Source organism: Ambystoma mexicanum, chromosome 12, assembly GCF_040938575.1.
Source record: "Ambystoma mexicanum isolate Mex_15411 chromosome 12, UKY_AmexF1_1, whole genome shotgun sequence".
NCBI lineage: Eukaryota > Metazoa > Chordata > Amphibia > Caudata > Ambystomatidae > Ambystoma > Ambystoma mexicanum.
The window spans coordinates 620472024-620488493 of record NC_090936.1 but is presented as its reverse complement, the minus strand read 5'-3'; the positions used below and the strand labels follow the sequence as shown (position 1 = coordinate 620488493).

At 46.7% G+C, this 16470-nt stretch overlaps 1 protein-coding gene across 5 annotated transcripts in view; it reads left to right on the top strand.

Annotated features, from left to right (window-relative positions):
- Nucleotides 1-16470, top strand: part of LOC138513915 (protein FAM118A-like) — a 487378-nt gene that overhangs the window by 253610 nt on the left and 217298 nt on the right. For all 5 annotated transcript variants that reach the window (XM_069629063.1, XM_069629060.1, XM_069629062.1 and 2 more), the window contains one exon: nt 4999-5130. In XM_069629063.1, coding sequence (XP_069485164.1) covers nt 4999-5130 — 132 coding nt within the window. The remainder of the gene's footprint in view (nt 1-4998; nt 5131-16470) is intronic.

Here is a 16470-nt window from a genome sequence, read left to right as displayed (position 1 = left end):
AGAGTGACACCGTTTGTAATAGCTTTATAGACCCCACCCTTGGGCTGTACACAAAGTTATGGGCCTGTGCACCTCATTAAACTCCCTTGCTGCGCTTGTGACTTTAACTGGGTCTTCAGAGCCCATAGATCTGAGAATGCACCTTGGTCAGGGCCTATAAGTCTTAATTACATTGAGGGAGTGTAGTCCCTGGTCAATCCTTGAGCTATATGACCTGGTCTAGCCCGGATATGGACAGAGTGCCCGGCTCTCTCAAAGTTCTCCGTGCAGTCTGCTGCAGGTAGGGATCTGTGCATGGTGCTCTGTGAGATAGGTCTCAGAGAGCTGCTTTGCACCCTGCCGCTGGCCATCAACTCCTAGGCCACTCCTGGCATATATATGTTGGGACTTCCTTCTAGGCTGCTCAATTTGGCCCCACCGCTACCCTGCCCCGATTTTCACCCAGGCCACTTCTGGCAGACATGTTCCAAGAGCACCCTGACCACCGCTCCTTACCATCACCCTCGGTCGTTCCTGACAGATGCATCCCAGGGCAAGGTCTCTGCTCCACGCCGCCTCTTAAATCCTTGCCAGTTGACACTTGGCAGATGTGGTTTGCCCCTTAACATTCCCACCTTCCTCGGACATCCTCACATCAGGATGCAGGTTAGATGTGCCCCAGACAATTTCCTTCAAGACACCAGGCAATCGCCTCTATTCCCTCACCCATGTTTCTCTTTTTTTTGATTATCCCAAATTATGAATGTATTATTATTATTATTATTATTATTGTATTTATTGAGCATGAACCTAGCTTCGAGAAGCAACGGATCGCTTTACAGAGGTGTACACGAATACATATATATAACAGGGCGCTTTACAGAGGTTATGTTAGGTGTACAATGTACAATCTTTATTGACCTTGCCATCGGGCATACCTGGAGTTATGGGCCCAGAAACCTTGTTAACATCCCTTGCTTTGCTCAGGTCTTTAACTCTGTCTTCAGAACCTGTAACTCCTGCTATGGCCTGAGGGCTAGGCCCACAAGGCTTCATTAGAATATTGGAATGTTGGCAGTTTCATTGCAGACATTGCACTGGCAGAGGGCAATTATGACTGGTATAGTCCTATTTCCCACCATTCCACTGCTTCACTGTCGTCTCATCTAGTTTTAAACAGAACATTCTACCCTCATTGAGAGGGCCATTACCAAGTGGTAAAATCTCTTGGCCCTCGTTAAACATCCTTGCTTCGCTCATGCATTTCACTTGGGCCAAGGGCCATTACCACTTGGTAATGCACTCGGAACGGAGCATTATTGCCTAATAAAGTTCTTCTAATCCTTTGCTGAACAGACAGGATTTAGTTGAACGAACGATCTTTCCATGAGTCCTATCATTATTAACCAATTTGAAGGTTTTGCTAGATTTATTCTTAGAAATTATGTATACCATAGTTTGCCAGCTCTGTAAATCTTGTTGGTCTCTTAAAACTATAACCAGTTGTTATAGTTTGTTTCATTTTTGTAATCCCTGTTCCTTTATCTGCTACAGGAATAAGAGCGTCTTGCCAACTGATTCTAATTTTCTAAAAAACCTCAAGTGATCCAGAATACAGCTGCTTGTATTTTGACTGGCATCTCAGGCGAGATCACATTACCCCCGTCTTAAAAAACTCCACTGGCTCCCGGGTAAATCCAGAATCAAGTTTAAGCTCTTGACTACAGCCCATAAAGCCCTAAAGGTTCAGGCCCCTCTTTACATCAAGAAGAACCTCAGGCGGTTCTCTTCCTCTAGGCCTTCAAGAGCAGTCTCTCGCTACATAGTGATTGTTGAATGCTGCTAACTTTCTAGAGGGTTTGGTCGCTGGTGTACCCTCACTTTTGCCAAGCTTTGGAATCTACTCCACCTTAAAAATGTTTCTCTTTTATTGTGTTCAATTCCATAGCGCCCAAAGTATATATGGTGCAGGTGCTTGGATACCTTCTGGTTGTTTATTGTTGCCATTGCCTACCCGGAGTGCTATCTTTGATCCAGATTATAAAACATTTTAAAATAATGTGTCTTCTCTGTTCAATAGGTTTACAGGTTATGCTTGAATCATAGCATTCGTTAAGACCTCAGCCACTCGTATAGTGCACATTGTGTTTATACGACCTATACCAAGTTGATACCTAAGGGGAATTGGAATTATATCATGATTGTATGCCTGGATCAAATTAGTCATAATTGTCCATGGTCACTGCCTCAGTGGAGAACATACTTTCTAGTAAGTGTTGATGTATGCTAGTGGCTTGCCATTGCAGATTACTATTAGTCCAGATAAAACAGTCACCTTCCTTGTTTACATCAGTATTATCTTCCACCTATTTAACTGATGAGTGCTGGAAATTAATCAAATAATCTAAATATGCCTTTTTGGGAAATGATCACACTCATATCCGTTTAGAACATGAAGTGTGTGCACATTCATCGTGTCACATCCCTGCACCCAGTTCTGATCTTATAAGGAAGCAATGTTATCAGTGACCCTACTATTAAGTGCTGCTTTATCTGCCCCCCTATTCAGCATTCTAAAATGTCAATATAGCAAGATGTATAGCCAATGTTGCCTCATCACACAGATATTGTAAGGCAGCTCCAGTAAGCATGCACCCCAGTAATCATCTAGAGCAGCTTTATCCTTATCATCCCCTAAGTATGGTGGGCACTTGGGGCCTCATGATGAGTCTGGCAGTGCAATAATTTTGAAATGCCTAGGTGTAATTACTGTAGTTAATATGCTGCCAATACATGGGTATTTTCTTTAAGACTATAGTTATCCTTTACACCTATAAGAAGCCCCTATTTTGTTCACCCTAACGTTGATTTTACTGCAAATTCTTGAATGATGTATATACGATCTGGGGATAATGATTCAGTTTGTCATGTTTCTTGCAGAGCTGTAATATCGTCTTACTTAAAAAGAAACATGTGACTATCCACCACCATTACATTATTAATGTGGGAGACTCTTTGTATTAACAGATTCTGATGATTGCGATTTGGATACCCAGGTTTCCAGCATGCCACCATGAGCAAACTTTATGATCCATCTTTCATTAGATGGTGACTGCCGTCTCCTTAGTTGAACCCCCCCTTTCATTCACACCACAAGTGTTGCATACTGCCCTTCACTGTTTGCTGAAAATTGTCAATCCTATTAGCTGGAAGTACCACAAAATCATAACCAGATTTCCATCTAGATTCAAGATCTTAATATTACTTATTCACGATCATCTACACAGTAATGAAGAACACGGGTTTAAAAAATAAAGGAACCAAATCGGGCGAGGAAGAACATTGAATAAACTCAGTCTAGAAAATTTCATCAAAATGCTACTGTAAGAACTCCTGTTTTTACATGGTACTAGTGGTACCACCTGGCGTTGCCTATGTCATTATCTGACATGCATGTGGGGGTCTGCTATAGCCTTGTGTATGTTCTATTGTGTCATAACTTGCTGTTATTGAATAATCGCAAAATCGTCATTCTCCAGAAATCGCCTACATTGATAGCACAGGGCCGGACCCTGCTCCACACCTGTGCAGGGCATATGGGTGGGTTGGTCAAATTTCACCATCGCCAGTACACCCCAGACTGGTATGCCGACCTTGTGTCCTAACTTGCTATTTTTGGAAAAGTCTCAAAATAGGCAATCCCCCCGAAATCACCTATACTGATAGCACAGGGCAGGATCCCGCTCCACTCCTGTGTAGGGTGAATGGGTAGGGTTGGTCAGATTTTACTGTCACCAGTACACCCCAGACTGGTATGCCGACCTTGGGCCACCATTTGAGCCCCCCAACTGTTGTGATGCTGGTGCAAACAATCACAAAATCATCAATCTCCCGAAATCGCCTAAACTGATAGCACAGGGCCTGTCCCCACCCTGTTTTTGGGGGCAAATGGGTGGAGTTGATGAGATTTCACTACCGCCAGAACACGCCAGACTGGTATGCTGACCTTGGGCCAATATTTCAGCCCACCAACAGTTATGGCGCTGGAGCCAACCCCGAACATACAAGCACACTTTCACAAATATATATATACAGATAGATGTGCAGGTGACTTTCTATGCGGGATACTCTTTCTAGCTACCAATGTCCACCTTTGTTCAGCCTAAACCTTACAGTGGAATCAGCATAGTTGTCAGTGGGTCTCAGTAATAACTTCAGCCGCCACTATACTGTTCTCCTTGACAGATATTTTTCTGGAGACACAAAGACAATATAGCTTGTTTTCCTTCTGAAAGACTAAAGTAGAAGAAAATTCACTCAGGTAGATCCCATTCAGTAAGGCACACTCGTCATAAATAGGCTTGTCAATAGCGTCACCAATGAAGACAAACATGTAGTAGAAATTAGCATAGTCTAACAGCTGTCCATACCGACAGCAACCATTTTGTGCTGTAAGCAATGCAACAATTCTCTTCACCCAGCAGTGCTCCCTTGACAGCATGACAGATAGAAACTCACATCACCCAATAATTAGATCACTGAAACCTACTGTATTTGTCTCTATAGACCGGCAATGGCAAGACTGTTACTAGGCAAGCACACTAAATCCGCTTTGTACTCTGCTACTAATTTGGTCTTTTCTAATGAAATACACACATTTGCATACATACTATAGCAGTCTGTGAGTACCACCTGTACTCATAGTTACACCCTAAGTTACTCTGATTTACATTGTACTGTGGGAGTGTGCAGATAATTTAAACCTGCACGATCCTTGATTTTTTCAAGGGAGAGGAGTCAAAGCTAGGATATAAATAACCTTTGTGGCTGCTCTTTCTTAAATGCTTTTTGTATTGTGGCACTTATAGTATGCACAGTAAGTGGCACTCAATGCACTGTCTTGATGCACACCCGCTGTGTGACTCTGTGTCCTTACCAGGGTGACACACTTGGCTATGGTGGTGTTTTTCATTACAACAACGTATTTTGCATGATATTAATATAAGATGTCTTTTTTAGGTCGTTCAGTGGGCGAAAGGCTACAATCGGTTTGGAGTCCTTCATATAAATGGCTTGTATTCAGACCCCAGTGGGATTGTGGTGGATCCAACTGGCTATAAAGAGAGCCTGACACAGAACAGAGAATTAATGGTATGTACTCGGCATAACACATTTAACAATTGGTTAATGGAGATTGTATGTGTCTTAGGCACGCCAAAAGCTACATTGGCACATCTGTGGAGCAGAGAGTGTGGCATGAAGCCAATACCCTTGTTTACAAGTGTTTGTCAAGCAATGCCCCTTCTTACCTTAGCATACATATCAAAAGGGCACCTATAAGACACATTCTGCTCTCTTATAAGGACGCCCTTCTGGTCTGTCCATCTTATTTCCTAAAAAAAAGGTTTTGGGGTACCAGTATTGATGCTTGGGCTCCCTTGCTATGAAACGCGCTGCCTTCCTCTTGGAGGACAATTCCTTCTTTCGCCCAGTCTAAGAAATGCCCGAAGACTTTCCTTTTTGATAAAGGCAAAGACTAATGAGGTTTGGGCTTTAGCAGCTTTAGATTATGTGTTCTCCGTTTGTTAGTCTTGTCAATGCTCTGAGGCCTGTGGGTGTGCGGCGCTATTTTTTTTTTTTTAAACAGATAGATATATAATGTTTTGTTTCAATAGGTACCATATGAATAGTGATATTCCATTATTGCTTTCACACCATCTTCTCGATTGCACATGCAAGGTCTCAAGGGATACCCTCACAGACCATGTGTTGCAGCGGACCCCCTAAACCCACACAGTCTAGCAGCCCCCAAAATGGTCATTGATGTGTTATGCCTCTGTGTAAAGTCGGTAAGCCTTCTGGTAGCAGGATGGCTAACAACATCAACAGGATTTTCTGAAAAACCACAGCCTACCAGCTCTAGAAGAAGTGTACATCCCGGAAGCAGAAGTAGTGGAACGATTTTCCCTGCTGGCCTGCCCCGCTCCCCACAACCCCCATCACCATGCCCCCTCCCATGAAAAATACAAACCCCAAAACAAATGCGCCTGCGGTATAAGAGAACGTTCACTGAAGTGCACGCCTTAACTGCTTCCTATACTTTTATTTTAAAACAAAACCATTCCGGAACGGTTTCTTTTTAACATAAAAGTATAGGAACAGTAAAACGTAGTTTAAAAAAATAGAGGAGCACCGCTCCCGCCCACTTCGACCGCTGCAGTACAAACATAAAGAACGGCAGTGAGGAACCAAAAGAATGGTAGGGTTTTGAAAGCAGAAACTGGTTACAAATATTGTAGGATCGTCATGTACAGTTTTAGTTCTAAGGTGCACTTGACCGTAATTAACCTCACTTTGAACAGGAGCTTCTCCAAGCTAAAGTGAATTGACCTAATTAGCAATAAATATGCCAGCTCAAGGGTTCTCCTATAGATCCTCATTTGGGAGCTGAAAGAGTCCTAAACAAAGGTGATTAGGGTCTCCAGTGATGGGTGCAAAAGAGGCCATCCCCTGATCTGATTGTATGGCCATACCACTGGAGCAATGACCTATTACTCCATCACCCTTGTCTTAATTTGCTGAGTCATCACTTTATGGAAGAGGTCAACTATTTTGTCTTGTGCGTCAGAAAAGTCTGGGAAGAGACTACATCAACAGAAACTGCCAAGGCAGCTTGCCCCTCCAGAATACAATTATAATTTGTGTATTCGATTATTGGCCTCTCTATATGAATTTAAATAAGCAATGTATGGGTTGAGGTTAAGTACCAACATACCTGAACAAAAGGACGAAAAGGAAATACTGCACGGACATTAAAAAATAGGGAATGTTATGAAAGAAGTCAAACCGGGAAGAGATAAACAAAAGTGCGGGGTATTTGCATTTATTTTATTTATATAGTGCTTTACACCATAGCGCTTTGACAAGTTTAAAAAACGGTACAAAAATAATGCATAGTGTCAGGTATGGAAAATGGTTCAGTGGCAGAGTTAGAAAGAAGATGGTCTTTAAAACGAGTCTTGAAGAGAGAAAAAGAGTATAGAGATCTAATAGAAAGTGGTAGGGGGTTCCAGTGTCTTGGAGCAAGAAGCGAGAAGGAGCAAAAGCAGGAAGGTGCAGATGGGGGGCAAGGGACAGAAAGAAGGAACTGAGATTGCGAACAAAGTGCATGAGAGGGGGAATAGAAATATACAACAGCAGGAAGAAAGTGAGGAGTCAAGCCATGTATGGATTTGAATACAACCGAAAGGAAATGAAAAATGAGATGGCCTTCAAACAAAAGCCAGTGATGTGAGGAGAGGGCAGACAAAATAGTGACAAGGAGATAGGCCAAGAAGGAGGTGAAGTGAGTAGTTGTAAATGGCACGCGAGTTGATAGCCATGAAGACCCAGTAACAAATGTATTATGTATTTTAATAGAATTGTAAATAGATGAAATGTTATTTATATTGATAAAGTTGTAAAAATCAACTAAAACAATAAAAAAAGGGAAACAAAAGAAGACCCAGTAAAAAAGAAGAAGAGTAATCTGATCTGTAAAAAACAAGGGAAGTAAGCAGAAGTTTTTTCCTATGGAAGGAGAGGCATGGACGTGCTTTTCTGATGTTATAAAGCGGGTAGTGACCACTGCGAGCAGTAACGAATATATGAGCTGAGAAAAAAGAGAAGAATCAAAAAGAATGCCGAGATTTCTAGCAGATGAAGATAGAGGTAGATTGGCAGGAGGAAAAGGTAAAGAAGGTGGAGGAATGAGGTGCGGGAGAGAGGAAGAGAGAAAGAATAGAACCTCTGTTTTGGTAGGATTAAGGTGAAGATAATTAGCCAACATCCAGTGTTGGATGGCTAGTAGACAGCAGAGATAGATAAGAGTCTGCTACGGAAGAGAAGGAGAAGAAGATGTGTGTGTCATCAGCATAGAAGTCATGAAAAAGACATAAACACGTCATTATAGAGGAAAGATGAATGGTGTACAGAGGGAATAAGAGAGGTATACCATACTGAAGAGGGAATGTAAGAGAAATGGTGTTAGCCTATGAAACTGAGTAAGTGCAGCAGGAGAGACAAGAGTGAAACCAGTCAAGAGCAGCATTGCGAAAACCCAAGCGGGAGAGAGTAGAAAGCAGAACAGAGTGGTCTACAGTGTCAAATGCTGCAGACAAATTGAGCAAGACAAGAAGGGAAGACTGATTGGTGTAGCTAAATGATAGTAAGGAGTTGGTGACTTATAGGCGAGCCGCCTCTGTCGAGTGATGTAGATGGAAACCAGATTGGAAAATGGGGAGATGAGAAGAGTGTTTGCTTCAACATAGATAATTTGTTCGAGTAGTTTAGATAGAAATGGGAGTAAAGAGATAGGATGGAAATTGGAGGAAAGTGAGGGATCAAGAGTTGGTTTTTTTCCAGAGGGAGAGAATAGAGATGTGTTGGAAAGCCGTAGGAAATGTAGCAGAAGTTAGAGAAGTGTTGAGCATCAGCATTAAATAGGGGAGAAGTATAGGATAGATATTAGGTATCAAAGCATTAGCTCAGAAGGACCTGCTGTAGGATGGGCTTGAGAAATAGAAGTGGCTACCCTGCACTTAGCTAGTGGAGGAAAGAAAGAGATTACTGAAGAAGGAGAGGGGAAACTGAGCATCCACAGAGGCTGAAGGAGAGTAAGGTGAGCAGGAGGCCAAAGAAGATTTACTTTGGATGTTAAGACATTATCAAGGTCAGAGGCTGAAAGAGAAGAAGTGAGAGAGGGGCAAGGGAAGGAGGAAAGATAATGCTGCTATAAACTTGAAAAAGACATTGAGGGTAGTAAAAAGTGTGAGAAGACGATCAGCATAGTATTTACACTTGGCGGCCAGCAAAGAAGAGTCATATGAAGTGTGGAGAGATGATAGTATGATGAGATCTGTAAGGGATCGGGTCTTTTTCCAATGTCTTTCAGCCCGCCACAAGGATTGGCAAGAAGAGCGATAGAAGGGGGATCCAGAGCTGTGGAGGTTTAATGGCAGGAGAGAAAGGAACAGAAGGATAGAGACGATCTACAGTGGTTTGGAGAGAGGATGAGAATGTACTCACTGCTGTATCTGTGCCTAGGGTAGACCATTCGAGTAGAGAAGGAAGAGAACAAGAGAATGTAGCTGTAAAAAGAGAGGGATCAAAAGAATGGAGTTTTCACCAAAGGAAAGTGAAAAGGGAGGCGGTAGGTACAGAAAGAATAGGTAGATGAAGGGAAGATGACAGGAGGAAACAGTCAGAAGAATAGAATGGAGTAGCTAATAATGGGGAGAAAAAAGAGATGGCAGAAAAGATGAGATCAAGAGAAGAGGTAGATTGATGGGATCGTGTTAAGCTGTGCGTCTCTGGAGCGCTGCGTACCTGGGGTTTCAGTTGCTGGTCTCACTGGTGACGCCAGACTTGTAGTTTCCAAACCGAATGTAGATATCGCAACGCTAGGAAGCGACCCCGACCCAACCCTAATGGAACAGGGATGGATTGGAATCACCTCCCAACGCCACTGGCTCACCTCCCTGTGGATTACAGTGACGTCGGGACAGTGCAAGCACTGACAGGGAGGTGACTAGGTTGAGCTGGTGCGGTCCGGTAGAAAGCCACAACTGGAGGACGAGAGGTCTTCAGAGATGTCCAGGCACGATCCACCAAGGCAGTTGATGATCCGGAGGGCTGGCACCCAGAGCCAAAGTGACAAGAAGTTCAAGGCAAACAAGGAGGTCAGGAAGAGAGAATGGACCCAGGAACAGGGAGACCCAAAGAGAGGGAGAAGGCCAAGATGGGAATCCCCCCCCCAACCTCCTAAGAGCCACGGAGCCAAGGGAGCTAATCCCAAAGGAATTGGACCCAGGGAAGGGAGAGGAACTGGCGGGTAGCAGGAGTAAGGCAGCCCGTAGTCGGGACAAAGAAACAGGAACCAAGGAGCAGGGACCTGATGCGAGGCACCAAGCGACGGTAAGTGGGGACAAACCGCGTTAAGACGCGAACAGTAGAGGGCTGGACGCTATTTACAGCGTCCAGCACGAAAGCGAGGCGTGGACCGCTAGCGGAACAGCGCATGCGCAATGGCCGAGCGGGCACCGGAACGAGGCTTGGAACACAAGCTTGCCTGCCCGTTCCTGGTTACCCGCAGGGCTCGCGCACGCAAGCGAGCGCCGACCCGCTGCCCACAGCCACGCTTCCCAAGCTGGTAACAGGGGTAGAACCGCCACGTCCGGGAACGGATGCGGCGAGAAGGCCAGGTAAGTGTCCTAACACCATACCCCCCTCCGGAAAGGCCGGAAGAACCTGGCTTCCAAGGAAAACGGGCATAGAACTCCCTAACCAAACGAGGGGCATGAACGCTCCCAACAGGCTCCCAAGTGCGATCACTGGCAGGATAGCCCTTCCAGTCAATCAAATGCTGCAATTTACCCCTTAAAAGACGGGAATCGCAAATCTCCTGCACCTCAAATTCAGGGAGACCACCCACATCAATAGCAGCGGGCCGGGGGCAGGCACGATGGAAGGGATCAGGAAGATAAGCTTTCAAAAGAGACACATGAAAAACAGGATGGACCCTCCAGGATTCAGGCAACTTGAGTTCAAAAGCCACCGAAGAAATCCTCCTGACAATCGGAAAGGGACCCAAAAACTTGGGGGCTAGTTTCAAGGGTATGTTACGTGCGGGCAAATGTCTGGAGGATAACCACACAAGATCACCCACCCGGAACGGTGGCTCAGGGCTCCGGCGTTTATCGGCCTGTCTCTTCATGGCCTCACGTGCCTTGGCCAGGGTACCAGCCGCTCGACGCTGTAGATCCTGGATCTCGGTAACAAGGTGATCCGCCGAAGGAACATTACTTGGTAGCACTGGAGTGAAAGGCAGCAGTCTGGGATGAAGGCCAAAAGTACAAAAAAAGGACTTAGTCCAGTTGCAGAATGAACCGCATTGTTGTACGCAACTTCGGCCATGTCGAGGTGCGACATCCAATTAGTCTGGGAGGCATTGGCAAAACAAAGGAGGTACTGCTCCAACGTTTGGTTCGTCCTTTCTGTCAGTCCGTTGGTCTGGGGATGGTATCCAGAACTGAGAGCCCTCCGGATGCCCAGATGCTGGCACAATCGACCCCAAAAGGAAGAGACGAACTGGGAACCACGGTCGGAGATAATCTTAACAGGCAATCCGTGCAGGCAATATACACAGTGTAAAAAGGCACGCGCCACTAGGGCAGCCGTGGGAAGTCCAGGGAAGGGTATGAAGTGGGCCATCTTGGTGAAACAGTCAACGACAACCATGATGCAGGTATGTCCTTCGGAGGGCGGAAGGTCGACAATGAAATCAGTGGCAATTGTATGCCAAGGAAAAGGTGGTGTTTCCACAGGATGTAAAAGACCCACAGCCTTCAGGCGCGGAACCTTGACCTGGGTACAGATGGGACAGCATTCCACATATCGTCTGACTTGCAAGGTCCATTTAGGCCACCAAAAATGCCGGGAAACGAGCTCCTGCGTAGACCGTATACCACGGTGACCCCCAATCTTGGAATCGTGAAAACTCTGTAGGATTGTCTTGCGAAGCTTATCCGTGGGTAGGTACAACTTGTTCTGGAAAAAGAGCAATCCGTCCTTCTCCCTAAGCTGGCGACGTCTTACCAATGTATCCCGAGAAGAGTCCGACGAAGTAGCTTGTACCACCCTCTGCAGGAACGACGGCACGGCCAGTAGGAAATGCTTGGGAGCGATTACAGGCAGGTCCCGTCCCTCATGTTGCACATCAGCAGCCAAAGAACGGGAAAGAGCATCCGCCTTCACGTTACGGTTACTGGGTACATAGGTGATACGGAAATCATACTGTGAGAAGAAAAAGGCCCATCGTGCTTGGCGGGAGGTCCGACACTGTAAGGAACGTAGAAATTGCAGGTTTCGATGGTCAGTGCGTACCTCAACTGGAAAACGTCCTCCAAGAAGGTGATGGCGCCATTCCTCAAAGGCGGTTTTGATGGCCAGTAGTTCTTTTTCGATAATGGGGTAGTTCCGTTCACTAGCCGTGAGTTTTCTGGAATAGTAGGCCACAGGAATCTCCATTCCAACGCTCGGATCCATCTGAAGCAGAACGGCTCCCACAGCAAAATCCGAAGAGTCGGCTTCCACGATGAACGGCTGGTCTTCTTGGGGATGGTGTAAGATAGGCGCGGAGCTAAAGGCCTTCCTTAGTTGCTCAAAAGAGGCGGCAGCATCGTGCCCCCAAACAAAGGTTCTCCTACTGCTGGTCAAACAGGTTAAAGGTGCAGACAGCAGTGAGAAAGACGGAATGAATCTCCGATAGAAATTAACGAAACCAAGAAATCGTTGAAGAGAATTCCTGTCGCTGGGAACCTTCCATCCTAGGATAGCACGAACCTTGGCTGGATCCATGTGTATACCCGATGCACTGATCACATACCCAAGAAATTCGATATGGTCCTGATGAAAATGACATTTCTCAAGCTTAGCGTAAAGGTTATTCACATGTAGCCGCCGGAGTACCTCCTTTACTTGGACAATGTGCTCTTCGAGATTTCTTGAAAACACCAATATGTCATCCAAGTATACCCAGACTGAGGTCCCGATTAAGTCGGAGAATATGTGATCCATTAAACGCTGGAAGACAGCAGGGGCATTACATAGCCCGAAAGGCATAACTCTGTATTCGTAGTGCCCGCTTGGGGTCTTGAAGGCCGTCTTCCACTCGTCCCCGGCCTTTATTCGTACCAAATGGTAGGCTCCACGGAGGTCAAACTTGGAAAACATCCTTGACTCACGTAAAGATTCCAGGATGGATCGAATCAAGGGAAGCGGGTATCTGTCCTTTCGTGTAATGTCGTTTAGTTGGCGATAATCAACACACGGGCGCAGGGTGCCCTCCTTTTTCTTTACGAAGAACAGCGGGAATCCTGCCGGGGAATTAGAAGGGGCAATATACCCTTTCTGGAGACATTCATCGAGATACTCCTGCAAGACCTCCCTTTCTTGAGCGGTCAAGGAGTACACCTTGCCGTGTGGAATCACAGCGTCTGGCAACAGGTCGATGGCACAATCGAAAGGTCCATGAGGTGGTAAGGGTATGTCCTTAGGATCAGAGAAAACCTCATGAAAGCCAGCATATACAGAAGGAACAGAAGAAACAGAGAGTAAGCGTGGCACACCAACCCCTTCAGTCTGGGTGGCGACTGATGATTGCGTTGGAGAAGAACCGACATGGCAACAGTCCTGCACACAACGCTCAGAGCTGAAAACCAAGGTCCGAGTCTGCCAGTTGATGTTGAGGTTATGATGTAACAACCATGGCAGCCCTAAGATGATCGGATAAGAGGGAGTCTTGATGATATCCAAAGAGATCTGTTCATGATGTTCTTTAATCCATAAACCTAGTGTCTCGGAATGTTGATGGACCGGACCCGAAGACAACGGGGTACCGTCAATAACTTCCACCACTGAAGCGCAGTTCTTTTCGATCAAAGTGATACCATTCCTGATGGCAAAATCTGCGTCCATATAATTTCCAGAGGCTCCGCAATCCAGTAATCCAAGCACCCCTATGGGTTCTCTTCCTGACCAAGAGACCCGGAGCGTTAAGACCATAAGCACGACTGATTGCATGGGTTGCCGAACCAGTACCGTATCGGGAAGGACTGTAGAAGGTGAGGGGCCCATCGTCGCCTTACCCCTGGACGACAGGCCATTCAGTTTTCCGACCTTCGGAGCGGCCTTGATGGGCAAGCACTGAGATAATGACCAGAGGCCCCACAGTACAGGCACAACCGTAGGTCACGCCTACGTTTCTTCTCGGCATCAGATAGGGGGCCTCTAACCGCTCCTAGTTGCATTGGTTCGGGGTTTGGTTCAGACGAGGTAGATGCTTTGGTTGGTACTGGGACGAATCTTGAAACCGACCTTTCTAAACGGCGCCTCTCACCCCTTCTCTCCGACAACCTGTGATCAATCCGCATCACTTGTTCTTGTAATGCTTGCAGGGTTTCGGGTTCTGGTATATGGAGGAGTTCATCCTTATATTCATCTCTCAACCCCCTACGAAAAAGGGTCTTTTGAGTAATCTCAGGCCATAGTGAATCGGTGGCCAGCTGACGAAAACGGCTGATGTAGGCGATTATATCACTGGATCCTTGCTTCAGGTCCATGAGCTGATTTTGCGCAGCAGCGGCAAGGTTGGGAGACCGGAATACTTCAAGAAAAGCCTTCTCAAAGGCCACAAAGTCTTCCAGGACTGGACTCTCGGCAGCCACCAAAGGAGTGGCCCAGGCCAATGCGTTTCCGGTGAGATTCCCCAAAACATACCCAATCTTAGCCTTATCTTGGTTGAAATGTGTAGGACGGCACAAAAAATGTATCCTACAATGATTGCAGAATTCAGATACCCGTCTGGGGTCTCCGTCGAACTTTATCGGGGTGGTCTGAGCCATCACAGACTCTGCGGAGGTACCGGGGTGAGTCCCTTGAGCTACCAGCTGACATAAGGCCACATTATCCTGATGCAGTACGGTCATCTCGGCGCGTAGGGCCCTGATCTCATTCCTCAATTCTTCGGAGTCTTCCATTACAGAACCAGAGCTGGTTGTTAGGCGTCTTAATCTGTTAAACTGTGCGTCTCTGGAGCGCTGCGTACCTGGGGTTTCAGTTGCTGGTCTCACTGGTGACGCCAGACTTGTAGTTTCCAAACCGAATGTAGATATCGCAACGCTAGGAAGCGACCCCGACCCAACCCTAATGGAACAGGGATGGATTGGAATCACCTCCCAACGCCACTGGCTCACCTCCCTGTGGATTACAGTGACGTCGGGACAGTGCAAGCACTGACAGGGAGGTGACTAGGTTGAGCTGGTGCGGTCCGGTAGAAAGCCACAACTGGAGGACGAGAGGTCTTCAGAGATGTCCAGGCACGATCCACCAAGGCAGTTGATGATCCGGAGGGCTGGCACCCAGAGCCAAAGTGACAAGAAGTTCAAGGCAAACAAGGAGGTCAGGAAGAGAGAATGGACCCAGGAACAGGGAGACCCAAAGAGAGGGAGAAGGCCAAGATGGGAATCCCCCCCCCCAACCTCCTAAGAGCCACGGAGCCAAGGGAGCTAATCCCAAAGGAATTGGACCCAGGGAAGGGAGAGGAACTGGCGGGTGGCAGGAGTAAGGCAGCCCGTAGTTGGGACAAAGAAACAGGAACCAAGGAGCAGGGACCTGATGCGAGGCACCAAGCGACGGTAAGTGGGGACAAACCGCGTTAAGACGCGAACAGTAGAGGGCTGGACGCTATTTACAGCGTCCAGCACGAAAGCGGGGCGTGGACCGCTAGCGGGACAGCGCATGCGCGATGGCCGAGCGGGCACCGGAACGAGGCTTGGAACACAAGCTTGCCTGCCCGTTCCTGGTTACCCGCGGGGCTCGCGCACGCAAGCGAGCGCCGACCCGCTGCCCACAGCCACGCTTCCCAAGCTGGTAACAGGGGTAGAACCGCCACGTCCGGGAACGGATGCGGCGAGAAGGCCAGGTAAGTGTCCTAACAGATCGTGGCATTGATATTTGAGTAAGGTAGTACGAGTGTAGTATGTACAGCAAAGGAATAGAGGCATGGTTGGAAGGTGAAGATTAAAGTCGCCAAGAACTACAAGCGGAAAATCATTAGGAAGGATGAGGGACAGTAAGGAGTCTAAATCTTCACAGAACAAGGTGACTGGTCCAGGAGGGCGATAAATTGCAAGAACAGCCAGAGACAGAGCGTGAAAAGATAGAGTAGTGATATTGAAATGTTGGCAAAACGGGGAGGATTCAGAGGGGAAGGAGAGATGAGCCTGGAAGAGTGATATAGAAGGCCTACTCCTCCCCCTCTTGCACCAAGACAAGGGTACCTTGCCAATCCAGAAATGTTCAGTGGTCAATGAAGGGAAGGAAGAATGTGGAAAGGTGTTGGCACCAGGCTGGAAGGTATGGTGATAATTAGTTAAGAAATATAGAAGATTAAAGAAGACTAAGTGAGATGTTTGCTTGATCATGAAGCACAGGTTTTCAAGGCAATTTGCCCTAGCTAGCCCTTTGTTATGGTGCCTGGCACCACTCCTAGTTCTGTGCTTTCACTCATTGGTTCTTTTTGCCCCTCCTCTTGCATTGTAATTGGGGAGTAAGCCTCTTGAAGACATGAGCCTCTGGATTTACTGTGTGCTTGTAGGCAAACCAATGTCTCCTATGCTACCTTTACGCTCAATCCCTATAGATGAACTTCAGGGTAGTTTTGAAGTGTACCAGATCCTGCCTGTTAACTCTTTTGGGCTGACCTTCAATGCACTGGCAAACACCCGGCCAGCCAAGAGCTTTTCCTCACAGCCAAGGACCCAGTGATGAAAAAAGTGCAGTTGCCCAACAAGACACCCTTTACTGCATGCACCCATCCCTTTATAGGTAGCACATACTGCTGCCTGGCCTCGCAGGCCAATCAAGTATGAGGTGAATAGCACTACAGCCAGT